We start from the raw sequence: 27,687 nt of genomic DNA on the forward strand, positions 1-27,687 counted from the left end.
CTGTTTGGATATATTCCGTCTTTTTATTTGCAAGTTGTACTGGTTTGCTACTCAGTTCCACATCATACTTTTATTTGCCATACTAATTTGTCTTCTGCCTCTTTTAGGCATTTCTCAAACAAACACACTCGGCAGCTTTTCTGCCTTTTACCGAGAGCAAGCCGTGGATTTCAAATGTCACATGAGTCAAATGCAAAGTTGGAGGTGCTGGAATAAAAGTTCAGCGAGTCATCCTGTCAAAAGGATTGACTGGACCACATGTTTAATGCTGACTTATTCTGCTTTTTATTCCTCATTTTGCTTTCTAGCCTAGAGTCGATAGTGAGAAACGGGTAATAGCGACAAAACCGAGCTTTACTGCTCCCTGCTGAACGGGGGAGGCAAGCGTGTTGCCTTCAGGGGTCGAGAAGCCGCCTCGGGGCAAGAGTGAAGACGAACATAATAAGACTGGAGCACGCCGACGGATAAACATACAAACTACGGCTGAGATCCACCTGCATGCCAGATGGTTCATCAGCAGGTCTCCCTTTGGCCTCCAACAGGAAATGGATCACTGAAGGACAAACTAATGTGCTTACTGACCGTCATGTTGTGAAAAGGCTTCAAGAAAATATCAGGAACAAAGTGACATTGACAAATATTCGCCTCCTGACCCAAATAATGTGGCCTTCATCATCTGTGATCAGTCAGCAGTCGGTCAACTGCTGAGTATCAAAACAAATCAGTGGGAAAGGTCACACCATGAAGAGAAAAGAATTTCCTCGTATTTATTATTATTATTTTTTTTACTCAAGCAGATCAAAACCATCCGAAAGATATGAAAAAGGAACACAGTCTCTGCGGACTTGTGACTCTGAGCTGTTGTTTTTATCCCCCCCCCCTCAAATTGCATCAGAGACTTTCAACTGGCTTGTGCAGAGCGAAAGAGCAAAAAAAAAAAAAAGAAAACAAATGACAAAAGCCTCTTTGATAACCACTTGCAGCCAAGCTTGAAACAAAGCAACGAAGCTTTGGATTTTAGTTCGACAACTACGGACCAATCAGCTTGGAGTGTTGACATCCTGTCTGTACTTAAGAGTGACATCCAGCTTAGCTAATGGATGGCCTTGACTACACAGCGGTCACCACAAGCAGCCTGGAGTGGACCGAAGGGCGGCGCACTTCCAAAAAAAAAAAAAAAAAAACGCCTGGAGGAAAGCCAACCGTTGCCACGGTGACAGCGCTGCAAAGAAAATCTCTTTGTATTGTTACCAAGGCAACTACTGTAGATAGCAGGGACGAGGGAGGGGAGGATGGACGGATGAAGGAGAGGTGACTTGGTGAGGAGTGAGAAGGAATGTGAGAAGAGGAAGGAAAGATGAAGAAAAGGAGGGGGGGGGGGAAAAACAACAACGCGAGGAGCTGCATGGTGAATTGTATGAAACACAAAAGATTTGACTTTGGGCTTTGTTATTCTGTCTGTACAGTATCTGCCTTGTTATGATGCTGGTTGACGGTGGAGAAGCATCTCCCCTCATGAAAAATAAACATCCAGAGACTCCACTGCAGCAAATTCACACCAAAAGAAATACACAAAAATATTGGGACACCTGGCCGTCACATCTACCGGAGCCTCAAGCGCAATCCGTTTGGTGACGAAAGACTCCAAACCAAATGTGGAGTTTCCAAACATAGACTGGAGTCGTTTTGATAACTTTTGAACTGCTTTGCTGTGGGGCTCCACAAATCCCCCACTGTGTTTGAATTGACTATATAAATCTAGCAGAGGGAAGAATAAGTGTTGAAGTGTTTCTGTCTCCAAATTAGCATATGTGAGAGTGAGATGAAAAACACAAAGTGGCTCCATCGCGCTTCAATCTACACCATAATAAATGTAATGAATAATGTAATAATTTTACTTTCATGCCAGGCCGGAGAACGGTGAGTTGACAGAGTGTCTTGACAAAGAGACGATGAATGGCTTTATTGCAGCAAGCTCGTGGTTACATTGGCTTATGTATGCAGATTTATGCGAGGCTCGCTTTTCCCCACTGCTCGTTACTCAAAGCCCTCAAATTGTACTCCTTGCACACTCCGCTCAACTTCTTTTCACGCGCGAGCGGCGAGAAGCCGAGAGATTGAAATTGAATCAAACCAGATTACCCAAACCCGCCCGCAGAACAATAATGGATCAGTACCTCGAGTCGATTCAAACTTAGACACAATCGGGGGCCCGCTGGAGTGACGAGCGCGGCGGGAGAGCGACGGCGGGAGAAAGCTGCGAGCGTCGCCTCGGCCCTAATTGATATTCCGGGCGAGGAGTTGGGATATTTAAATGTCAGTAAGCTCCATTAGCTCACTTGGGAGTCGGGAGAGATTAGGGGATAGGCGGACGAGGGGGATTTCACTCAAATGTAAATACAAACAAACACAAGTTTCGTGAGAAATAGAAACGCAAGCTAACGTCTTCTTTTTTTTTTCTCTCTCTCTTCACGTATCGATCATATTATTAAGAAAGGCCGGTGGGCGGTTCGGTCCGTCGGTACCGACGAAGGGTCTCCGGCTGTCTGCTTCGGCTTCACTACAAAGCGGGATCACTGAGTCTAATCAATAGTTGAGGCAGTTACACGGAAAAGAACAGCTAACACCAAATTGGCTTCCTCTCGGGGCGCTCGTTATTTCAATCAACCAAGAAATCTCAGGTAGTACAGATACTTGATCACAAAGACACAAAAAAAATACCTTTTGAATGTCTTGATGGAAGGAATTCAAATTTGACGGTTTCAACGTTAGCCTCATTTGGCTCATAAATGGCGAGTCTCAAGTCAGGAACTTCTGCAAGTGAGAGAACCACATGTTAAATGAGTTTTCGTTAGGACACCGGCAACAAGAAAAGAAGGAATCCGACAATGCAAAGTGTGACTTTTCATTGTTGGAGACTTTAATGAGCTTTGCCAGTAGCCGGGGTAAAAGTGCAGTCAGTGCCAGTGATAATGAGAAGCCTCATTCTGCTCCCGCTGCGTCCATTTGCTCGCCCTTAATATAGAATCGGATAGTCGGTGCGATTGGAATTAGACGTTAAAGATTCGCAAAACGTCGTCGTCACGACAACTGCCGCAAGTTGTACTATGTCTTGTAGTTGGGTCGTTGTAGTCCCTGCGAAGCAGTGGGGGAACGTAATAGGATTTGCCCAGTTTTTTTTTTTCTTCAATGTTCTACAGCAGCACTCAAACTAGCTGTGAATATTGTCGAGAAACTAAGACAGGCATTTGGAATATTATCAAAAGTCTAGTGCGGCGCTGTTGTCACTCGGGGACACGCGGTGCATTTTGCTATTGTAAGTCGTGACCCACTTTTATGGAACAAAAAAAGTTGAAAAAAAAAAAATAACAGCTTTGCCAAACCAAGTGCCTCTAAAAATGTTTTTTTTTTTTTTTGCAGTTACGAGTCAGATTGCGCTAGCCTTCCTTTTTATGACTACTATTGTAACTTTTTGAGCAGTAAATACGGGATTAACTTTAGTCGGCTTTTCTTCTGATAGACAGAGACGACTCGCAATTTTCATTGCTTCAACATTTCTCATTTGACGCTTCGGAACGACCGACGCCAATCTTTATGCTGTCTAGACGGCATCTGCCTTGACATTATCGTCACAGACAAGAACATGAGTGACTGTAAAAAAAAATTGCAAATTGAGAAGAACGCAGAAAAGGACGTACAGAAGCAGAGGAGACAGACAGTATAACTTTTAATGAGTATGACTTTATCAGTTTTAATGAGGGGGATATAAAAAAAAATGGCTGACCTCACACACGTGCGCAATTTTGTTGTATTGTCCAACTATGAATTATATGTGCGTGTGTGTGACATTCGTTATATCCAATAATAAATTACACGGCGCAGACACACCCTCGTCCAAATTTGCAGTAAATGGCGAAAAAAGTCAAAATGGAAGAGAAAATGGATTCAGCCGCTGGATAGCTAATTATATTTTTTATGAAGGAGAGCGGAGAATACAGCCCATCGATCAGCAATGAGTTTGTTTCGGAATGTGAAGATGCAAACTGCAGCAATGTGTGGATGGTTTCGGCTTCGGCGCGCGCACACACCTGTCACTATGGCAACGCAAATAATTTTCAGTTAGCTAAAGCTATTTTAGATTGGAATGCTGTCATATACTAATAACGCAGATGGGGCTTTCTCTCGCTCTCTCTTTCCAACACACACACAGGCGGAACTTCCGATTAGATTAGTCATTCTCAATCGGTCTACTCATTTCAAAGCCCCACCCAACCCCGACCTACGTTTATGAGAAAAGTCTAATATTAAACCTGTTGCGGTAGTGAGGCAGCAGAATGATGCGTCTGTCTGCGTTGGGATTCTTATTGATCCCCGGGTCTCTGCCGCACTTGAGAGAGATGACTATTTACTACTGGGAGAGAGCCACCATTTTCCGAGTTGAAGAGATTAGCCAGTATTTTGTGTCTCGGTCTGTAGTCGCTAGTCCAGTTAAGTACTACGTTCTATAGAATTCCCATCTCCATTATATATACTCTTTATTATATAGACATAAAAGCTATAAGCAAGCTGATTTTATGCTCTTTTGTTTTGTGTGCATGACTGTAAAGCAAGAAATATTCACAACCATTATTCAACTCAAATTGTCTGAATTCACTCCGAATAATTAAAGGCAATATTACAGACATACATATATTTATCCCATGCTGGAGAAAATGATCTTTTTTATATGGCAGAGTTATGGAATACAAATTAGATGATATTGCTTTGATTAATGGCAAAAAGCAGCAAATCGCATCTGCTGGGGGAAAAGCAGCAAAATCTGTCAGTGTCATTTTGTAATTGTTTGGCAGTGGGAGAAAAAAAAAAAAAAGAGGAGAAAGCATTTGTTTTGTGTTGTCATGGGTCTGCTAAACCACCTACTGACAGACTTGTAGGGGATGTTGTCAATTCCTGCCAAGTGTGCGCGTGTGCTAATGCGGACTGGCAGACACGTACGAAATCAAGGATTATCGCGTTTCTTGAGCACGGACTCCGATGTAGCCTTTAATTAAAGGATGAATACGAGACAAAAAAAACTGCAATGTTACTTCGGATTGAAAAATTCAAACAAATCAGTGGATGGCATCATTAACTCTGCATAAATAGGTGAGGCAAATTAAAGGATATTGCGACACATCATGCGCTTCATTAAACGTTTATTTTGACGGGGTGCTGTGATGACAATTACTATATCATAATTATCACATAAAACAGCATGTTATCATTGTCACTTGATTACCATCTTTTTTTTTTTTTTTTTTACAGTATATCCGGATAGAAACGTAGATTGAAAGGTTCTTTTACTTTTCAGCAGAAACCAAGCGAGACCGCTCACTACATGGTCCAAAGACACGGACCAGTGAGAAAGTGACAGCAGAAATCATAGCATATAAAGTCGGCAATATTTTACAGTGCAGGGGTAGAAACGGAAGCACTGGCTTGTGGAAATTGGAATAAAATTATTTGGACTTTTCACTTGCTTGCATTCAAACTCAACAATGGCAGCCATCTTGTTAAATGCACTACCACTGTCGGATCATCGCCGTGGCGACGAGAGCCAACCGAACCAATCGGACTTTTCGGTATGCACACAACGCTGCATTTTTTTATCAGATCTAAGGTTACCGTGGCTTTTGTTCTTCCAACGAGGGGATATTCTTCACTGTCAAAGGCTAACAGAAGTTCTCCTTATCAGTCTCAAGCACCTTTTTTGATCGGCTAGATGTGACACATGAACGTTGCTTTGCAGGTCAAACGCACGGCCGGGATGATGCGGCCGGGACTTCAAAAGCGCCGGTGGAAATCACATTAAAGTTTCCGCCGGCCTATTTTTTTTTCCCTCGCGCTCCTCCGAGAGGCGTCCCCTTGTGTGTTTGTGTGTGCACATTCATCGGCGCTCACATAATATTCCGTGCAAACTTTCATCAGGCTCTTCCCTTCCCTTCCAGCACAGTATCTATGTCACAGCACTTTGCACATTCTCTCCCTCGCCTCGGCGTACAAACACACACAGCCTCAGGTGGTGTAATTGATTGTGACAGGAAGTCCTGGGAGGGTGGTTGGCGGGTTATCGGGTTAACCTGTGAAGTGAAACCCACCTGACACTCGACTGTTGACTCCAACATGTAGAGCAGGCATGTAGCAAAGTCTGGAGATGTGGACTTATTATATTCAACTATTATATTCTCACCTTTTAAAATGGAGGACACCATTTGTTTGGGTTCTATGGAGTCGAATTCGGAGCTGCCTGTCAAGCTGGCTCCATTGACAGCTCAGGGAATCAACAACGCACCCGTGACCAATCAGTCAACAACTCCCGTCGGGCCGGTGCTAAAGATCTATCTGCGAGTCGACGGCGACTGACACCGATGAGGCGCACGCATGATGAAATGCGGCGCAATCGTCGGAGCGTGATGCGTCGCCGCGATTTGGCCACAGATATCCGTCATCGCTCTTTAGTCACTGATGGCAGCTTTGATCTAAAGGAGAATTTGCGCGTAACTACGTCTTGACGACGAGATCGAGAAAGAGATAAGGTGCAAGGCGGAGGTGAAGTGGATGACGGAATAGATAAAGTGCCGATAACCGTCCGTTCAAATTTGACGTATCAAACAAACACAATCTGGTTTCTCCAACTTGATCTCAATCAAAGTGTCCTCCAGAAAGCCGAGAAACTCAGTCTAGCGTGCAATTCATCCAGGACGCTCACACGGGAACTTGTTCTATATGCGGCCCGCCTGGATGCCAATCTGTGCATCATCGCTTTGATGTACAGTACATGCAAGGCGGCCCTCCCGCAGGACACCGATTGGCATTACTGCCGTTATTACACACGGAATTTATTTTCCCAGTACCTCCGAGGTAAAAAAGCGGGTGTGTACAGTACTTGCCTGAGGTTTGTGAAATAAGCGCTACCACGACATTACCCAGCGAGCGTTCGCGGGAGTAATTCATTCACAGACATCTGGCAAGATGTGTTGGGAGAAGAAAAGCAGGAGACGCAGACGCCTGAACGTAGAATGCAAATGACTGCAGGGAATATATTTTTTGTGGGATTATTGCAAAGACAGGTGTAGCTAAGGAAGATGAACATGAGACAGGCTGGCGTGATGCAACACTATCCGCGAGAAGAATAAGTTCTTGGAAGATGACTTGAAGACAGGCACTGGGGAAAAGGTTCAGTGAGGTTCTGAAGTGGGTCGGACGTGTCGTCTACAGATTTATAAACAACGGCAATTATGAGATTTTCTAAATGCATAATGGTGGTTTATGTTTTTCTCTTTGTGGTCTTTAAAAAACATAACTTGGACCCTAGAGATGTCGTCAGAATTATTTTCGCACGCATGACAAGGCCAAAAAAAAAAAAATGTTCAAAGAGGTACTCCTCATGACTAGCAAATACTTTTTTTTTTGCAGAAAACTATTACAATTCTTGGAAAAACTGGCCTTCAGCAGACAACCACCAAGGCCAAACAATTCTAATATGCAAATGATCGCTTCTAAACTGAGGTGGAAGGGGGGTAAAAAATCTTAGCCTTTCTCCGGAACACTAACAAATATATGCCGATTTAAGTAGTTCATGTATAATTCCCCTCTCAGTTTTGTGTTTCGATATTCGCGGTCGTTACTTGACTGTACTTTAACATCGTCGGCTGCTATGTTACTTACAAGGTCAAAGAATCTCACTCTCATTAGCAATTTGAATAATGCATGAAAGCTTACAAGGCCAAGGAATCTGCTAAAGAAAGAAAAGATTAGTGGCCCGACAGTCTAACCCTGAGGTACACCAGAGATGAGGGGGGAAAAAAAAAAGCATCAATCAGACGGAAATTTTCATATATGACAGCTGCATATAAATTATAAGAGAAGGGAATGACTAATTCTGCGCATGTATATAAAATGGAATGAAGCAAACATCTAATTCCAGCTATCGGCGAGAACCCTCTAACAAGCTATCATGATCCCACTTTCAAACAAGACGTCACCACCCTGTGGATCTAAATTCATATTCTGCCTGGGTGATCCCCCCTGAGCTGTGGTCTAAAAAGGCCAGGGGGTATTTCCATATTTATCCTACAACGCCCGATGAATAAATCAGAGGCAGAGCAAACTTTTGGACACATTCCTTCATAAAAGTGCGCTTTGACGCAGATCATTAAGTACTCGCATGTGCGGATGGGCGGCTTGAAATGTCACAAGTACTTTGTTGTCATTTGCTGAACGGAGGAATTGATGATATAGTGAGTCCTCCATGCTCTTGCTTGTCATTGCCTTTAACTTTGTAGTGGCGCTCTTAATCACGCTACTCTCGCTGATTGAACCAGTGTACGAAGCCAATTAGGAGAAGTCACAAGTGGGTAATTAGGCAAGTGAATGCACTGCATGGAGTTGAAATGGGCCCAATGAAAGAGACGGGTCAGGAACGTGGCAACAACTCTGCTCTCATTCGTTATTGCTGCATTATTCCAATATATGATCTCACAAAATGCTACGAGCTCTTCTTTTTGCATACACAATTCCCGAAATGCAATCTCTCCAATCCCGTCTCGCGTCGCTAGAAGTGGCAGCGGGTTACATCAGCATAATGCCAAGCTGTGCTGATCCAGGCTCAAAAAAAATGGCTGGCCCAACCGTTCTGCTCTATTTGGCACACCTGACGACGGCTCTTTCCAGGAAGCCTCTGAGCAAACTTGTAATTCCAGCTATCTCCACCCTGCTTGTCCTTCTCTGAAATTCCACAACTTTCCAAGCCACCGAACCCATTTGCCAGTGTCATTTATCTAATTGTCCCACCGCGTGACCAAATGGTGGTCTTGTCCACCTGGGTGCCAAAAGCCGGGCTCATCCAAAAGAGTTTCGCCCCACTGCACCGAATAAAATGTCAGAAAAGTTCCGGGACTGATGTCACCGCGATACATTTCTAATCTAGCTTTAAAAATAAATGTGACTACTCCAGCATGGCAACTTGAAAGACAATTTTTGAGCCATCCTTGATGGATTCAACACTTTTCAGACAAGAGTCCTTGTCGTGTTTCTCGTGCTGACATCAAAATTACAATTAGACACACATTACAGCTCATTACGACATTATCCGATTAAGTGCGACTAATTTTCTCCTCGAGCGCTGAATTTAACGATTGGAATTAGCAATACTTTCAAAGTTTAGTGCAATTGTCCATTGTGACGCTCTTTCCGATTGTTGTCTTTTTCATCAAGGGCGGCAGAGGAGAGGAGAAAAGTGGGAGGATACGGGGAGAGCGCTCACTCTGACAGGTGGACAAATGACAACAATCGCGACTAGGATCTTTGAGCACTTTGATCCATGACAGGAGGACCGATTCATCGACGTGCGGACAGATGTATCGTGAGTGGGTGACAAGTGAAAAATGACAAAAGAGCAACAGAGGATTTAGTCAAGGAAATGAAGATGTTAAATAGAAGTGGGGAGAAATTTTGGAAGGATTTTCTCAAGGACACAAAGTTAAGCAACAAGTCTGTGACCATTGCAGGTTTTTCCTTTGTATAACAGAAGGGATACCATTTTTTTTTTTTCCCCACACTCCCAGTTCTTGTTTCTATGGAAACTGGCCCCTCAAAGGGGGTTTGAAGGATGCAAAACAAGTGCTCTGAGCGTTCATGGAGTTGCAGTTTTTCAAAGTGACAAAAAAAATCAGGAATATATTTGATTGATCTCCGGGGAAGCATCACTATTTTATTTTTTTTATTCAAATATTTGTTTTTCAGCTTTTCACCTAGTAAGGCCTACTTCATTTTAGCATGCAACACATTTTGAGTGGACAAAAGACTCAAAAATAGATGTGTAATCCATGACTAATTCGAACCAAATCCCACTTTTTTTTTTTGCATCCTGCCACATAAGCAGAAATGGAAAATTTTTCAGTTAAGAGTGAGTGATACCTTTTTTTCCCTTTCTTTCAGACGCCATTGTTTTATTTTAGACAGCCTCTGCCAACGCCTGCATCACCCACCCACACACACACAAAAACACACACACACTAATCATACCCCACCCACACCACCATCTAACCCACACACACCTAAATCAGAAGTAGCCAACAATGCCCAATCCAACGATTGACTTGCAGCACATTTTCTCCGCTCTGGTAAGCAAACAAATTACCAAGGGGAGATTGAACCCCTTTTGTTCAAACAAAACATTTCTTGAAAAATTAGCAACTCAATTACAGATTGACTTTGTGGAATGCGTATCAGACCAGTTGCACTACTACATCAGGTTTGTTGTCCAATGAATCATCCCTACTTCGAAATGCACCGTCGAGGTTTGAGTCACGTGAGCCTGCGAGGAAATTAAATTTCATTAATTAGGCCAGCAGATTTGCCCGCCTCCTAAGCCTCCCCTCATTCAGACAAATTCCCAATTAATAGCTGTGTTGACTGTGTTTGAATGGAATCTAATGCGGCCATACTCAAGAAGTAGGACAAGCGGTGAATTTCCCTTGTGGATGAAGAAACTACTTTTTAAACTACTAAAACAAATCTTGCACCAACAAAAAGTTAATAATTGGTCACCTTGAGTGGTGTCATTAAAAATGAAAAATTCTCTTGGCTGCAAGCACGAATCCAAACTGCACCTGCAAACCATCGGCTGTCCTGTCTTCTAATGCTTTGCATGAGACAAGCGGATGTAATGCATATAAATTGGTGCGGCGCACACAAACACACGCTGCTTGTGCTGTCCCTCTCCGACAACTGTTGGAATCAATCTGAGCCTCTCAGCTGGTCTAAAGCAATCAGTGTGATGGGATTCTACTTGCTTCTTGCTTTACATATTCAATCTGTCTCAATCTTCTGGAGATAAACACAGCTTCCCGAGGTCCTTGGCAGCGCCGTGCACTGTGGCTTCGCCGTAATGAGCCGTGGACGGCTGAGAAAGCCGAGCGTACGAGCTCCATCGAGGGAAGAGGGGGGTCCAGATTTTCGGACCACTCCGCTCGTCTCTCAGAAAACTACCGTTTTTTTCCGTGTATAGTGCGCCCCCATGTATAGTACGCACCCCTAAAAATGGCATGCTGATGCTGGAAAAAAGCTTGTACCCATGTATAATACGCACCCAATTTTTATGATTTTTTTTAAAAAATTGGGTCCCATTTTTATAGTCTTTGGTATGGTCTTAACTAGGCTGGATGTAATTTTTTTTGTTGACGTGGATTTCTCCGACTGCCCGTAAACGCACCACCGCGCTCCGTGCGCATGGAGCGTGTTTGAAGTGAACAGCAGAGAAGAAAGGAACAAGGCAAAGTGTTGTGAAATAAAATATTACCTGTAATACGGATTTAGGTAGAGAACTGAACTCTCGCTCTTTATATAGCTGACGTGTCTTGCTCATCCGTTCTGCGCATCTGTAATGGCGGCCTCCGTATGATATCTGGTTTGCGTGTGTGCGAGAGCGAGAGAGAGCGAGAGAGAGAGAGCGCGCGAGAGAACGCTCAACCGTAGCGCGCCGCCGACCGCCCAACTGCACCGGGCTGGTCGATTATTGTGACAGAGCCGTCGCTGAAATTTAGAAGATATTTTTAAAGTCCTGATGTACTTTCTAAAATTTAAGTGGACCTCAGTGCGCACTGCGCAGGGAGCTTAATTTGGTGCGGTCGCGCAACCGCAGCGCGCCGGGCGCTCACTGTCGCATTGCTTAAAGAGCGCCTTTGTGTTTTAGGATGAACAGCAGAGACCAAAGGAACAAGGCAAAGTGTTGTGAAATAAAATATTACCTGTAATACGCATTTTGTTATTTGCTGATTGAAACTGCTAATTAAACTGTGAATTGAAACTAATAGGAAGAAAACAACTCTCGCTCTTTATATAGCTGACGTGTCTTGCGCATCCGTTCTGTGCATTTTATTTCACAACACTTTGCCTTTCTTCTCTGCTGTTCACTTCAAACACGCTCCATGCGACCGCAATGCTCTCGTATCAGACGCTTGCTCGATCACCTGCTCGTTTGCTGTCCCGTGCGCGCACGAAGCGCGGTGGTGCGTTTATGGGCAGTCGCAGAAATCAACGCCAACAAAAAAAATTACATCCAGCCTAGTTAAGACCATACCAAAGACTATAAAAATGGGACCCATTGCCTCCCTGCGTGTGTGACGATCATTGGGACTTAAAAAAAAAAAAAAAAAAATTTTTTTTTTTTTTTTTTTTTTTGTACCCATGTATAATGCGCACCCCGGATTTTAGGACAATAAATTAGTAAAATTTTGCGCACTATACACGGAAAAATCGGTACTCGATTTCTTCTTGACTATTATCTAAAAAAAAAAAAGTTACTGCTCACACTCCACAATCCAACCATTCCACTCAGTCATAACCATAAAGTACTTTTAAATTCCGCTTGTTTTTATGGCGCTTCTGTTCATGATTTCCCCTCCAAGCTTGAATTCTTGAGCTGTGTCAGGCTGATTGAAAAGCAAAGCAAAAGGCGGATAAAAAGAACGACGATGCTCAAGACTAGCTCAAATGCCCACCGCGGTGTCATCCGAAACAGCAATACTGATAACTCACGGAAATTGTCACAATGGGAAAAACAACATTGCTAGATCCTCATAATTGACGCAAATAAAAATTTCATGTGGAAATGCCACAAGTTCTTTGTTGTAGTAAAAACTCCACACTTTCATTTTGACTGAATACAGAAGTCTGTAAAAAAGAAAATGTGAGTCTCAAGCTCTGTCTGGAGGCCAGCTTGTCGTGAAAATAAGAGAGCAGCACTCTCTAATTTCCCACTGTGAAAGTCACAATATCCCCTGGGTGGACCTCCAACAAAATCAGTATCAAACAACTTCAGCACAGACCTTGCTCTCCTAACGCAAGCAATCCAAAAAAACTTAACTTCAGTAAACACTCCTCAACCCACACAACTCCGACAGCCTGCTGGAAAAACCAACAGAATCGCTAAATCATCGCTGGCACGGTGGACGGGGGCCCTTTCTGGCACCATCCTGACTTCATCCCTATCCACTAGCAAACATGACTCCAAAATTAATTCCAGCGCTATTACCAAAGACCGATGAATTTAATCAAGAATTGCCGATTAATCGATTCATTTCGACACCTCTAATTGTTAGTATTCAGTGGATTTATTTTCCAGTTGTCACATACTACAATCCTGCCGCCATTTTTCTACTAACTCGGTCCCTGTTGACATGTCTACTACCAAATTGTCTTTGGCCGCACGTGTCTGAGTAATCCCGAGCGTCGTGTTGCAGTACAGACGTCGCCGTTCACGATGGGGCGACGGCTATCATCCAGATCACACAAACAGGAGCTAACCCCCGGCACCTCGGCTCATTTTTAATTGCTCCTGCTACAACTCAACAGAGGCGTGGAAGCTGCCAGCATCATTAGTAACAAAATCACTTATTCCCTGTCGCTCACCCAGTCGCACTTCATTCCATCTTTTATTTATTTATTTTTCTCTTCGCTGCAAACACACAACTCGAGTTGCTACAACAACGGGGAATCACAGCGGCTTCGGGGAAACAATCATTCGCAGACATGGCCTGAAGCAACCCGAGGGCGTGGAAAAAAAAAAAGTTTTTTCGACTTGAGTGCAAGTTCAGAGCGGTGTGTGTGTGTGTGTGTGTGTGTGTGTGTGTGTGTGTGTGTGTGTGTGTGTGTGCGTGACGCCACAAAAGATTTTGCTGTGATAGCACAGGTACGAAATGAAAAATCAATCATAAACAAATTTAGCACCAGCTTACTTTTGTACCTTTGCTGATCTCATGAATAGAAAACTTATGATGGTCTGTCACCTCTAAAAATGAGCAGAATGAGGTGACTAAACAAGCAATCTCAGATTCGAAGAAATATGCGAGAATATCACTCAAAAAAGTCGCTCAAAAATGCATTTCAACAAGGAGACGTCCAAATTGAAAAAGTGCGGACTAGGTGAAACATGGCGGGCAACCTGAGACGGCGTGATGTCACACCTCTCGAAAAGAAAGGTAATTAGCACCAACACACCACTCACGTTCGCACATAACATTTGTCCACATGAAGAGACAATAAAATTCACACCCCTGCCTGGAACCGAAAGAATACAATTCTAAAAAAAGGTGGCGACGACTGATGCATAGCGAGGAGGGAAGCCTCGTGTCGGCGAGGAGGGAAGCTACATTTGGAAAAGGGTGCGATCATCAACAGCTTAGCATAGCGTCTTCCTAATCACGAAGATTGCACCTATGACTCAGTGCTTCTGTCACTTTCTCGCACGGCACAAGTGATTTCAAAGTAGCGGTGGGTGGAAACGGCTGTGCTCAACCTTAAAGTAACAATATGCTGTTTGGACCTTATCGTACGTTTTTTTTATCGTAGGTCAATTTGATTGAATTTAAAATTTTCCCTTTTAGTTTTTTTTAATTAGTGAATTGAAAGCAGCTCTGTCCAAACCGCAGTTCACTCTGGTATTGACCTCGCCTGATATCCAATGCGGGGGTCATAAATTCTGCGGCACAAATAGTCTATTCTGCTTTTGAGCCGACCTTGCATTTTTTTTTTTAGGGTGACAGTCCATGCGTCATTGTCTATTTCAACACAGTAAAAAGTGTAGAAGTGGCGACTAGGATAGATTTTTGTGCCTGGCCAGGTTGAGGTCAATGGCTTTGACTGGCAGATAAGATATGAGAGGCCATATTTCCTACTGGCATTGAATGCAACAGAGCCTTGAAATATGCAAGGCCAGAAAGTTTTTTTGGGATTTAAGACTTTTTGGTCCAAGAAAAACATGTCAGGACTTAACACAGCAAAGCAGGGGGGGGAGAACTTGATGACAATTTCCGCCGTTGTCTCTTGAATGACAGCAGCGGGAATCTTATTGACTTGTAATGGCCACTTGTGCTGTCCTTTGGGTGGTCCGTGTGTCGAGGCGACGTGACAGCAACCTTGTGTTTTGACCTGCCAATTACGTTCCAATCATTCACAACACACTTGCTCTTTTTTCTCCTCCTCTCGTCACTACCTATATTTTTTTTACCCTTCTATTTCTTTTATTCTCGCTCAGTTTTATATCAATTCTAGCTCGAGTGGAACCTCGTGATTTGAAGGGAATCTACTGTTGAAGAATGGACAAGCCTGTTACTTATACAACTCTATTTGGCATATTTATTTCCTGCTCATCAGCGACGAGCGAGACACAAAAGCGAACCGGCTCTCCTGCTGCGGAATCTTTGAATGCTCCGCTGGGAAATTGATTGTTTCCGAGAATTTAGCCCGGCCCTTTCATCTTTTTTTTTTTTTTTTAAATTGACTCCAGATTGATTGCCGGCTCCTTCCTGTTGCTTCAAGTAAAGTTCACATTGTCTGTGGTTAAAAAGAACAAAATGATGTGCGGAGCACGCAAAGAATGTGATTGCTGCATTTATTTATAATTTTCCTGAGACAAAATGCAAATGTAGCTCGAGTAAAAATAATTCCTAAATATTATTTAAAATTCTAAGTAAGGGTGTTGACGTGTCTGCTACGGCTACTTAGAGACAAACTTAGCAAATGAATCACACTTACCTTCTTTCCACTTGAAGGAATACTGGAAGTCATTTGTGATGATATTTTACTTGCATCTCCGCTGAACAAATTGTGAATCGGCTTACAAAGTGTTGTCTCTGAAATAGACAATAATTGTGTTGTGTTATCTGAAGTTAATCCAGAAACTAAGCTGTTGTTTCCCATTTATCAAGTTGTTCTGTCTTTCATTTGACTTTGTTTCCTTATCGCTTCCCGCAGGTCAGCGACTAAAGTGCTCCCACGGCATGTCATCACAAAACTATCACGGGCGCTCGAAGTAGCCCAAGGCGCGCTTTTGTTCAAACCACAAGTGTGATGAGAACATCTGCAGGTGTGCCTTGCACCACAGCAGGGAGGATCAAGTGCAATCTGAGATACGAAAAAAAATGCACAGGCGATAGAGGAAAATATATTTTTCAGAAAGGAAATGGGTCCAGCCATCCGTCCATTTTTGATAGCGCTTATCCCGTTTGGCACTGCAGGGAGTAACAACTACCCGACGGCTATTGGAACACATGGAGAAAAGAAATGCTCAGAATGGAACCCCTAAACATTCAATCGGCAAATTATGACATTCCAAGCTTGAAAGTCACATACATAGAATGGAAGCACAAATAGTCTTGTGTACATCTTTGAATTAAAGCTCAATGACACGTTGGGATGCTGCAGAGATGTCATTTACAGAATCGGGACATTTTGATAGATTTATGCATAGAGTTGAAATTCAAAGCACTGACGCTGATACGGCTAGGACACGCGGAGAACCTCCAAATGGGTGAATGCACAAAGTGACATGTAGTACAGAAAACTGTACAGAATGAACATTAATCTTGTACTGTGTTCCGATGCTGCAAGGCTGAATAATAAAAAGCCATAATGCCCTCTATGCCTTTCTATTGACTCCACATCTGAGGTGGCCATCTTACTTTTAACTTTAGTAAGCAATGTCCACCTCAAGGTGCAGTAGCCAAACACTGACCAGTGGGGGGCGTATGAAACAAAAACAACCATACTAAATGGTCTTGAGTTCTTTTAGCTCAAGACAAATATGGTCAAGTTGGGTGAAAAAAAAAAAAACTACAATCAACATTCTTTCCAATATGATTTGTCTTTATTGAGCAGCTAAGGTGTCTTGACCCTAAGCTTCAAGTTGTACACTATTCCATGTACACACTTGTTGGGTCACGGGCACTCTCCTTGCACTCCTAATAAACAGCTCCGCTTCACTTCAAGTGTTTATGACATTCATTTGCAAATGCACCGCTGTGTTAAATCCTGCTAGGAAACATTAGCCCTAATCCTCAAATAGGGACTTTCTCTCGTGGCATTATAGAGGCCATTGTACTTGGGGAATGATTCTTGGCTCTGATGATGTGGAAAAGGTTACTTAGGGTGTCAGTGGTGTAGAACCCTAATTGTTGAAAATTCATTAAATATGGGAGGGAAAATCAGAAAGAACACATTACCTGGCGCTCCACACGAGATACCTGGACTGGTTGCCAGCCAATTGGCCAGAATGAATGGCCGACTATTAGGCCGTTGTTCCGCCCGATTGTGAATCGTGATTAGCTGAAATCGAACGGGCATCATGACGAAGCACACTGATGCAGCTATCAACACAGCTGTAATTATACACGGTAGGCACTGTGACTACACACACTTTTACTACAAAAAAATGAGCATAGTAAGAAATAAAAGCCTCATAGTGGCAGTCTTGAGGTGAGGTGAGGTAAGAGTGATTTGGTCCCTTAAAGTCTTCATGGACACATCTAGAAGTGCTAGAGGTCACCACTCTGGGGTTCGGGTCTGGCTTCCTGGTGGTGGCCGCGACCTAGTCTCGGGAAGCGGGATGACGTTTTGCAGCGGGGCGTCTTGGGGCCGCTGTCGTTGGTCTGGGGAGCATCCCTAAAATGCCACAAGACAAGAAGATTCAAATGAACATCTGCTGAGGTTTGTTATTCAAACAGACAACTGCTGGCCCGAATCGTCGCCCTTCTGCCAGAGCACTTCTTTTGTTTAATCTAGACTTTAGTCAAAACCATACCGAAAAAGCTGTTCTTAAGCAAAATCCCCATAAATAATTGGTCTATTTTCCATTTGAAATCCGATTCAACAACTTTTTAATTAAAAGACAATGTTGATATGATAGATGAGATAACGACGCAACTTTAGATGCTTGGCCAGGCGTGATAATGCTGATTGCAGCTGCTTATCAGTTTTTACATCAGATTAAATGGGAGTGAGTTTTTGAACAGCTTAACAAAGGAAGTATAACTGACCAAGGCAATACATTTCAACACCAATCCGATAATGACTAGAAGGTGCCATCTGAATTTAGTCCTTTCACTCTAGGGACGTTCCGATACTCCGTTTTCTCAGACCGATACCAGTATGAGTAAAAGTCTCGCTACCGAAGAAAACACCAGTTAAATCTGCAACTAGCTTGACAGTCAACGACATAACAGATATCTTAGCACTTCCACAAACCTCTCCTCAGTGATGATACCAGCGTCACCGTCGTCGCTGCTACGAGCGAACCTTCATCCCTAACTAGTATCAGATGACGACGAGGATGAAAGATGGCGATGAAAAAGCAGCACGGTGAATTAGCGACGCGTTAACAGCTCGAGCAGTCACCTTTCACCTGCTGCGCGTGATGATGATGATGATTTGACAAAGGGACCACTGCGGATGGAAAAATGGCAGCGACAAAAAAAACAGCACGTCCAGGTCCTCTTCAAAAATGGAAAGTCATTCTCAGTGAATTGCAAAGTAGCCTTTTGAATACTCATTTGCACAGGGAAAATATTTTCTCTGTTTTTAGATAACGGAAGGATGCGACGTCATCATTCATGGGAATTCTCTATTATTCACATTTCTACTTTCCAGCTTGTTGCCGTTGCATTTCGACACCGTTTTGACTTGAACATTGAGCGGGAGAGCCAGCTTTGCCAGGCCCGGCTGGAATGTTATTCATTTGACTGTCGGGAAGCATAATTAGAGCAAGCAGGTACACACAAGCCGCAATCTAATTGATCGTCTCGACAGGAAGTGGTGGGCTCGAGCAAATAGTACATGCCGGATAAACTATTCCATTTTCCTCTTTCTTGCACGTTCAAGCACACACGTACAGCACACACTTGCCTAATCTGGCACAATGAAAGGTTACATTCTTATTCTGGAGTCAAACTGCCCCAAACTGCTCTCGACAGCAAAACAAAGGTCCTAAGCACTTTGTTTTCCCGTCGACAGCAAGTCAATAAGGCAGGGAACAAGCCAGCGAGTGCGGAGTCTTGTGTTCTGAATAAAACAAACACCTCGCCATGGAGCTGCATTCAAATTATTAGGGAGTCCAAAGGCCAGACAAGTTGATGAAAACGTGGGACTGCAGCGTCAACATAAGAAATACATCAACTTACATGTTTTAAGTTGAATATGTGAATTAAAGTGCATCAAGAAATACAATTCAAAAATGAAAGATGAATGGTGAATTAATGACATGAATGGACAAAAGTATTAGGAAACCTATGTATATATATATATTTTTTTTTAAATATACACATGACCCATTCATTTTAAAAACGATAGAAAAGAACGTTATTTTTTTTGTTTCACGTTCTATGATTTGACCACAAATGCATCAGGTATGTGTGCTACAAGCAAATGTGACGGTATTTCCTTTTGCACATGCTCTGTTTGCAATCAAAAAAACATTTCTCCTTGAGCTTGGAGATGTGAAAGAGATATAATTACAGAGCCTCTCGTTGGGAGAAGCTCCTGAGACTTCTGTGCTTTCACTGTTTAGCGGGGCCTCTGGGCCCATTTCCATTCTACTGGATAATAACAGTGTCAGGCATTTGGGTTAATCGCTACCTCTCATTTTAATTTCTTTTTTTTTTTTACAATGTTATATTGCTTTTAATTAACAACCGACCCTCACCTAGCCACAAATTAATAGAGGAAATTATGAAGAATGGTTTGAAAAGTTACAAATTCCAGCACTGAATTAGTTTGGTGTTCTGTCCAAAATGTCAATGTTTTCTTTTAATAACAGTGCCTTTGGGTAATTTCAAGAGTGACAAGTCTACATGACTGTCAATGACTGTTGCTGCTTTAGCCATTAAGTGAGATGTCAACATTCCGGTCAGCCGGCAGAGACAGGTCGTTTCCCGCTGACTGATTGCAGTAAGTGCAAAATGTGGTGGAAAGCTGACAGGAAATGACTAGAATGTGTCATCTGGAGATGCTGCTGGTAGGGTTAGGTAGGTGGGTCACTGAGCAATCAGACATGGTTGAGTGTGTGTCACAGAACATGTACTCTACTTTTGGTTCAGTGTAACTTTCGGGTTTATTGATTGCTACTATTGACCTCTGTTGTCATTCGGTTCAATTTGAAAGTTGGAATTGGTTCATAGCATCTGTGCATGTGTGTCTACTTACAGACAAAAAGGCAGCAGTGACAGCAGGGTCTCCTTCGTGGGATGGGTGGTGAAGTCTGGCAGCGTCTGGATCACTTTGTTCATGACCATACGAAGGTAACACTGCAGCTGCTTCCGCCTCTCCTCCACAAACTTGGCGTCCTTTGAACACACACGGACGAGAAGCGGATGGCATGAGGCGGGAAGATGCGTTTCGATCCGACAATCAAAATAGCTATCAGTGTGAATTCCTGGAAATATTTTCACAGAGTGTGTGAAGTTTTGACTTTCAAAAGACAAGCTGACATGAATGACAAGAATAAAGAAATCATTTATGGTTATTTTGCCATTTGCTTGCCGGTGAACAAAGAAAATGAGCTCAAGCGCATTCAGAAGTCCTTCATGGTGTGAACCACTGCAGGCGGCGGCATGCAGCCACATGGCGCGAGCTAGCATGGCTAATGGTAGTCCAGCTCACAACAAAGCCTGGGCAACGCTCTGTTTTACTGGGACTAACAGCCCTCGCCAGTTGAATTGAAATGGAAACTACTGCTTTTTCTTTTGATCTCAAATCCAAATCCCAAGGACACTTCGTTGAGCCGACTCAAAAGACGCTCTTCAAAGAACCGTTTGTTGTGCTGGTGATGTGGAACATGGCTAACTGCTAAAATCCGAAAGGACCGAGAGACTTAATTAAACACGCAGGTATCCATCAAATTTTAATTCATCCTTCAACAATTGCAATGTGGTTTGACGGGTGAAAATACGAGAGTAACAGATTCAAAGTAACAAAAAACTCGACGAGGTAAGCGGAGCTGCATTGCGTTGTCTTAGCTTGCCAATTAGCTTGAGCTAATAGCGTCGTTTGAGTATACTGTGGGTTAACTAGCAACACAAATACGAGTGGCTCGTGCCAGGAGAAGAGACGGCAAGCGAGTCGTGCAAATCTGATGTGTCAGATTAGGCTTTGCGTGCCAGTGTGAGTTTCATGCTCTGCCAACACATGAAGGGACACCCTGACTGCTTTCATGGATGTCAGAGGAGTAATAACCCTACTGGACATAGTGACACATTCATGAAGACGAAACGCGGTAGCAAAAAGGTGACCCCGCTCGCTCGGAAAGACGGCGAAGCAACTGTTGCAGGTACGACTTTGCATCATCCCTTGGCTCCTCCCATCCCGAATCAGTCCATCGTCACATCAAGTGGAGGTGCCAGCGGATATTACACATGAAGGCGGAGTAGAGCTTAAAGAAAACATCTTGGGGCCTAATTCTGTCAACGTACGCCTGCACCACTTAACACACGCAACTGCTGTATGAGCGAGGACAGCTTGACACGTATGTTGCTCTCAACCTTTTCCAGATATGGTTAGACAGCTCCTCAACCTATGAACGTTTGCACTGGCGGAGCTCTTTTTACGTCCTGCCTTTTTACACAGTCTGATTAAAACATTAGCATTATTATAATTGGTATTAAGGACTCAAAGTGTGTTACGAAGACACTTCAGATTTTGACCGCCAAGCTAAAATAAATTGCCGGCATGTAATTAGATGGTTTGATAGTTGCATTTGCAACCATGATGTTGCTAATAAAGGGTCCGGCGAGTTCGTAAAAGCGCTAATGGAGGGTGGATGTTGTCATAAAAACATGCGGCGATATACGGGGGCCTGGAAATGGCCATGTGCACACAAACACATGATGCTGGATGTCACTTCAGAGAGAGAAACGATAAGCTCAGATAAGCACAAGAGGGGAAGCTGTCAATGGGAGAGACGCTCCAACGTAGTCACATATGCTCACTGGATTTCCTGGCAGCTTTACACCATTCAAGTCTGGCACAGGGGAAGAAAAACACTCCTGATAGCAGTTCTGAAGAAGAACTTAATGTTGCCCGGCAACAAGACGTTTTAGGAGGAAAAAAGGCATAGCTGAGGAAATGAGCGGACTGTGATCAAGTCGGAAACTTTTCAGCAACAATGCTGGTAAAGAAAAAATATATATTCGTATATTCTTTCTTTCTGGTCACTTCTTAAATCAGCATGAACGCGAGCGACGGTGATTTGGACCCGAGAAACGAAACGAGAGTGGGCAGCAGGGCTGAACATTCTGTTCTCTCCACGGCGCATGTAAACACTCTCCAACGCGCAGGTCTCGGCTATGCATAAAACAACACACGCGATTCAGGAATACGAGAACCTTCACAATGTCATCATTTCAAAAGCGTGAAACCTGTGTATTGCATAATAAATGAAGACAACATACTAGGATTGGTTAATAATTCACTTTGTAGTTTCTGATTAATTAATCAGGGCAGCCCTGGCACTAGTGCCGATTGCGCAAGAGGCTCATTCATTTTTCGGGACTCTTATATAATGTGATCAAAAGGCAAACAATGGTGATTTTTTTATTTATAGACGCACACGGTACTTAAGCAATCATCTCTATTATCTTGTCAATAAGCAACCGTAATTGCAATCACCACTCTGCCTCAATATCCCACCAGGCGTACAGTTATCCCGTTTCAACGAGCTTTTCTGTGAAGATTTTATAATTGAATCATCAGTCAGGAGCTTGATTGACTGATCACTCCGGCACGCTTCTCCAAATGGGATTGAACCATAACAAACAGCAGAAAAATAAGGCCCAATATTAGTTTTTTTCAAAATATCTCTTATGTCCAACACCAAAACTGCCATTGTCTTAAATTGTGCATTTGAAGGAAAATTGACTTCATTGCACCTCTGAATGGCATTTGCCACTAATATAAGTCAGCAGGCCTACTTTCACAAAAAGTCCTTTTCTATTCACCGAGCAGCTTTTCCATCAACAACGCCAACACATGTTCTCGGATTTGGCTATTAGCAGGCATAATGGTGTGCTATTTGTTCAAATTACCATTATGGCTGCCCGGACCAAAAGCGGTGTTAGGAGCAAGCGTTACTGCAAAGATGATCCAATTCTGGAAACCGTTTGCCTGGTTAAGAAGTAGTCAAAGAAGTTTGAGAAGTGTCTGTGTGTGTGTGAGGTACAGTTCACTTACACAGCTGGACAGTCTGACCTCAAGCACCAGGAGATTCATGGCCAGTGCGTTATTAAGCTCATTATCCGCGATAGAAACGCGCAAATGAGGTAAAAATGGCTTGATGGTGACAAATCGCGCAGGGGCCAGAGGTCAATTCAACCAGCGACGAGAAAATTCACGTCCCGCAATTATACAGAAAAGTGCCCGACTTTAAATAATGTAACTGCGGTTTAAGTGAAGGCCATTTAGAAGGTCGGACCATAAAGCAGGTGTTTGGAGAAGAAGGCCCGAGGCGTCAACGGGATGTTTTGTGCGGGGAGAACTTAAGCGAATCACACCGATCAATACGACACTGTTTACAAAATGTACTCACTCTCAATATCACGCAGATCAGTCTTTTGAAATCCGTTGCTGAGCTGAAAATATGATTTGCTTTGCCATACATATCATGGCATTTGTATTGGTTCATTTCAAATTGCAATAACATTGATCCTATGATGGCCGGAAACCCCAGTAGAGCAAAAGGAATCATTTGACATTACGTAACTGGGCCCGCGTTAATTAAACCGGGCGAAGCTCCAAGTAGCAAAAGAGGATGATGACACATTCACAGGCATCTCCTCAAAAGCAGGCTAGACCGATTTTACACATCTGAACCGTGACTTCCTTCATGGCTCCTGGAGAACCTTAGCTCGGTAGCTCCGTGCTGTCAGTCACGTTGAGGGGCGCGGCATGATGAAACCGCTAGAACGGGGGGCGTGTAATTGAGTTAGCGAGGATGTGTGATTTTTACAGCTGCTTGAAGTGTGGATGTTCAAAAGTGCAGATAAAAAGACTTGGGAGATTTTCGCTGGCCCGATGTTACATTTCTGAGTTTTTAGATGGACGAGACGGTAGGTAGGGAAGATTGTAACAAGATGGAGGAGGCACAGAGTGAGCAGCGTGGCACAAAATGAAGGATATAATAAGTGACTGAAAACACGTTTGTGTTTCAGTCTCCTGGGAAATAAACGACGATGAGGAGGTGGGACAAATAGTTGCTGTGGTGGGGGAGTGTATTTGTAAAGACATCGAAGCTTTTTTTTTTTTTTTTTTTTTTTACAAAATGAGCTCAAATGCAAACTGAGGAAACTGAGGAAAAGAGGCCGATGGCGGGGGGCTGGCTTGTGAAATTTCAAAATAGAAAAGAAAAATCAAAGGCGAAAAAAAAAAAAAAGGGGGAGAAGCGATTTACACAGCATGATGAAGGGCGACAGGAGGAGAAAGAAAGGAAAGTCTACTCGGGGGGGGGTTTGGGATAAATGTGCAATCACGGGGCGATTGAGGTAACCCGTGGGAAAAATATTAGGGAGGCTGGGGTCTGAATTCAAAATCATAGCCCTGTCTCAATTCTTTGAATATTTCCACCTGCTTGTCATTTGGGGCACTTGCGAAATGTCTCCAGAAGCATGCAGGCTTTGAGAAGTGGCCTAAAAGCGATAAATCCGGGTCGGGGCTTTCTCTTGCCATGCTTGCTGATTTCCAAGGGATGTTGCAAACCAATAATTCACACAAACTGCCAGTGTAATGAGCTTTAGAGGGGCTTTCAAGGACGTGATAGCGGCCACTATGTGGTCAACCATACGACACACAACGGGGCAGGCATGCTTATCTCGGTCCGTTTAGATTTCCAACCATGAAACTGCAGAGTACTTTGAAGGTAGCGAGCTTGACCGGCGCTTTCCGCCATGGCGGCTTCAAACCCAACCAAGCAAAGCATCCAGGTCAGAACCAAATTAAGGTCGGAGGAACCGGCTGCTGACGGTGGGGACGATGTGGACCTCGGGCTGTCACTGCCCGTGAAGAATGTGTGCATGTACAGTAAATACAGCAGAAGATCAAATGAGCAACGCACCAGTTACATTTTGGATGCATGCTTGACACAGGCTGATCAAATTTAATGATCCCAACTTAAAACTGACACATAATCACTATAAATGTTGATTTGTGGGGGATATAAAAAAAAAAAAAGTCAAGCGTGACGACACAAAATCTAAAAATGTAAATCATCAATCCACTTCTAAATAAGAGCGCTCGATAGAGTGAATTTTATGTGGGTGTACCAAAACTAAAATGAGCTGCTTTCCAAAGTATATTAAAGTCATACATCTCAATTGAGAGCCTGATATGTTAGGGAGGAGCTAACGTTAGCCTGGGTTGTCACGGAGAGCCTCTGCTTACCTTCACGAACTTCCGAAAAAAAATTCAAGACAATCTTGAGCTCACCTTGTTCCCGATGGCTTTCTTTGGCGGGAAGTTGAACGTGTCCACTTGTGGAAATTGGGACCTCAGACGGTTGTGCAGCTCCCTAAACTCGGTGTAGCGTCTATATACATTCCACTCATTGTCCAGAATGCGGATGTAGACCTGAGGAATAGACAAATAAGATATGGATGGTTAACGTGAGTTTTGCATTTGATAAGCTTGTCATTAAAGTTTCATATAGCCTCACCGAAATCAGAGAAAAAAAAAGATTTTACACATCATCTCGCTAACATAATGCCACGCAGAGATAGAGTCTGTCTTTAGACGTGACAGCTCTGCTACCATTTCCATGCACCATTAGCTGCTTTATTCACACTCACAAAAGAGAGGGGGAGCGGGGAGAGGAGACAAAATGAGCCTATTACACGAGAAGGAGATGGGCTTCTGTTTTCATGGGGGTGAAAACCGGGAGTGAGAGATGATTTTTTTTTTTTTCTTTAATTCATTTTCAAAACAGGAGCTGATACAAAAAAATGTTGTGGGCAGTAGTGCTGAAGCACTTATGGTGACAAGTTTGGGAAGGGGGGCTGAAATAAACCATGTGACCTCACAATTGAATTGTGTGACGCAACTTCAATGCTGATGTCACAAGCGTCCCTTTTGACCCCGTTTTCCACGTCAAGGATGTGCTCCGATGAGACACCTGAGGGATGACTGACTGTTAGCGTGTCACTCCTTAGCACCCCCTGATATTACAAGAGCTTCATCAAGCATGACGGGAGCACGCTCGAGAGTTTACATGCAACCAAACATGGTGTTGGTTGCTTTTATAGCACTTTGCATATCATTCCACCATTATTACCAAGAAGCAACTCGTGTTGGCTTAATATTATTTTATTTTGCGCTGAAGGAGGATAGACCTATTTATTTGCATCTGTATGTCTATTTTAGGAAAATCTCAGCTACATTTGATATAATTCGGATGGGTAAAGGATTCATAAAATTAAGTGGAGAAAAAAAACACGTCTAAATAATAAATACATTTTATTTATTAAAAATGTTACAATTATTTTCCAATTTCAGGGACTACTTGCAATACCGCCACGGACCACTTAAGGGCCGCGAAGCACAAGTTCAAGACTCCATGGGCCATCATTAGATTATGCTTGTTGTGATGTCGAGATTACATTTGAGCCATTGAAGGAACAGTTTGACAATGGCAAAATGTTCAGAGGCTAAACTTTGCTAAACTATGAGGTGAGATGTGATGAACAACTTCAATAAGTAGAGCATCTGAAATTGAAATGTCTCAAAGCCATGTCACCCAGGAGACGTGGTTCTTATCTAACAAAGTGAATGACCTTTACATGGCTCGGGAGGAAAAAGGCTTCATTTCTTGTTTTGAGGCGACTGTTACTTTTCTCACTGGTGTTTTTGTCAGCGTGCGCATGACACTACAAAGCGGGAAATGCGAACATGACGAATCTGACATTTTGGACGGTCATTAAAAGGCATCGGCTGTGTTTTGTTAGCCACGGGAAATGTCTCGTTGAATCATCGACGGCGTGAACGTGTCTGGGGAATGTTAAGATATCCCAAAAAGTTTGTCGAATGATTCGACAATTATCTTCTATCGGTACAGTGCGGAAGCGTTGAGCACATCTGCCTCACAGATCGGCAGTTCTGGGTTCAGATCCAAATTGAATCTATCCTGCTTTTCTGCCGCTCGAAAAAAAAACCTCCATTGCATAGTTACGACAGCAAAACATCAGAGCAAGATGGCGGGACAAACAAGCTGTTTCAAATGTGCCTGCTCTGTCACGTTTCCATAAATTAGAGCATTGTTTAATGCAGAGTGACTCTTATTTATCTCGCATTTTCCAAGTGGCTTCTCCAACATTCCCTACTGGGAATAGGAACGTCTAAACAGGCTGTCTGTATTTTGCTTGCATTAGTAAAATGTGAAACACGGGAAGCAGCTGTGTTGTTGTTGTCAAGCTGCTGTTTTCCAATCCCATTAAAATGCAGCACCTGAAACCCAAAGAGTGCGGCGAGAGAATTAGTTGACTCTGCCTGAACATTTATTGAAGGGATGCTTGTATAAAATATTCCGTTTTTTTTTGTTTTTTTTCTTCACGCTTTGATTGGAAGCGATTCCCTCTAAATGACAGCAAACAAGTTGTTGAGATTGACTAAAAGCCTGGAGCCACCCCTAAAATTGGGAGGATCCACATTTTCTGCAATAGTACTGTATCACTGTTTGATTTGTGTCCACACTCAGTCACTTAGTTATTTCTTCCTTGCCAACAAAGGGGAAAAAAAAAACAGAGCGAGTCCAGTAAGGACTGAAGAGCGGCAAAAGAAATTCAACTGAACGCAACGGGAGGCTAAGTGCAATTAAATCGAACTTGGTGAAACACCGAT

At 43.2% G+C, this 27,687-nt stretch overlaps 1 protein-coding gene across 8 annotated transcripts in view; it reads right to left on the bottom strand.

Annotated features, from left to right (window-relative positions):
• The window catches only part of snx29 (sorting nexin 29), an 81,682-nt gene that overhangs the window by 20,946 nt on the left and 33,049 nt on the right, over nt 1-27,687 (bottom strand). For 4 of the 8 annotated variants that reach the window (XR_009710285.1, XR_009710283.1, XR_009710281.1 and 1 more), the window contains exons 19-22: nt 25,285-25,425; nt 20,017-20,156; nt 15,577-15,674; nt 2,722-2,814 (exon numbers count right to left, since the gene is read on the bottom strand). Coding sequence is in view for 2 of the 8 variants with exons in the window: in XM_061264382.1 (XP_061120366.1) it covers nt 17,355-17,481; nt 20,017-20,156; nt 25,285-25,425 (408 nt within the window). In the remaining 6 variants the exon portion in view is untranslated. Of the gene's footprint in view, nt 1-1,948; nt 2,815-15,576; nt 15,675-16,665; nt 17,482-20,016; nt 20,157-25,284; nt 25,426-27,687 lie in introns of those variants that run through there. The other 4 variants (XM_061264382.1, XM_061264383.1, XR_009710282.1 and 1 more) reach the window with 3 other exon arrangements.

Source organism: Syngnathus typhle, linkage group LG18 (assembly GCF_033458585.1).
Source record: "Syngnathus typhle isolate RoL2023-S1 ecotype Sweden linkage group LG18, RoL_Styp_1.0, whole genome shotgun sequence".
NCBI lineage: Eukaryota > Metazoa > Chordata > Actinopteri > Syngnathiformes > Syngnathidae > Syngnathus > Syngnathus typhle.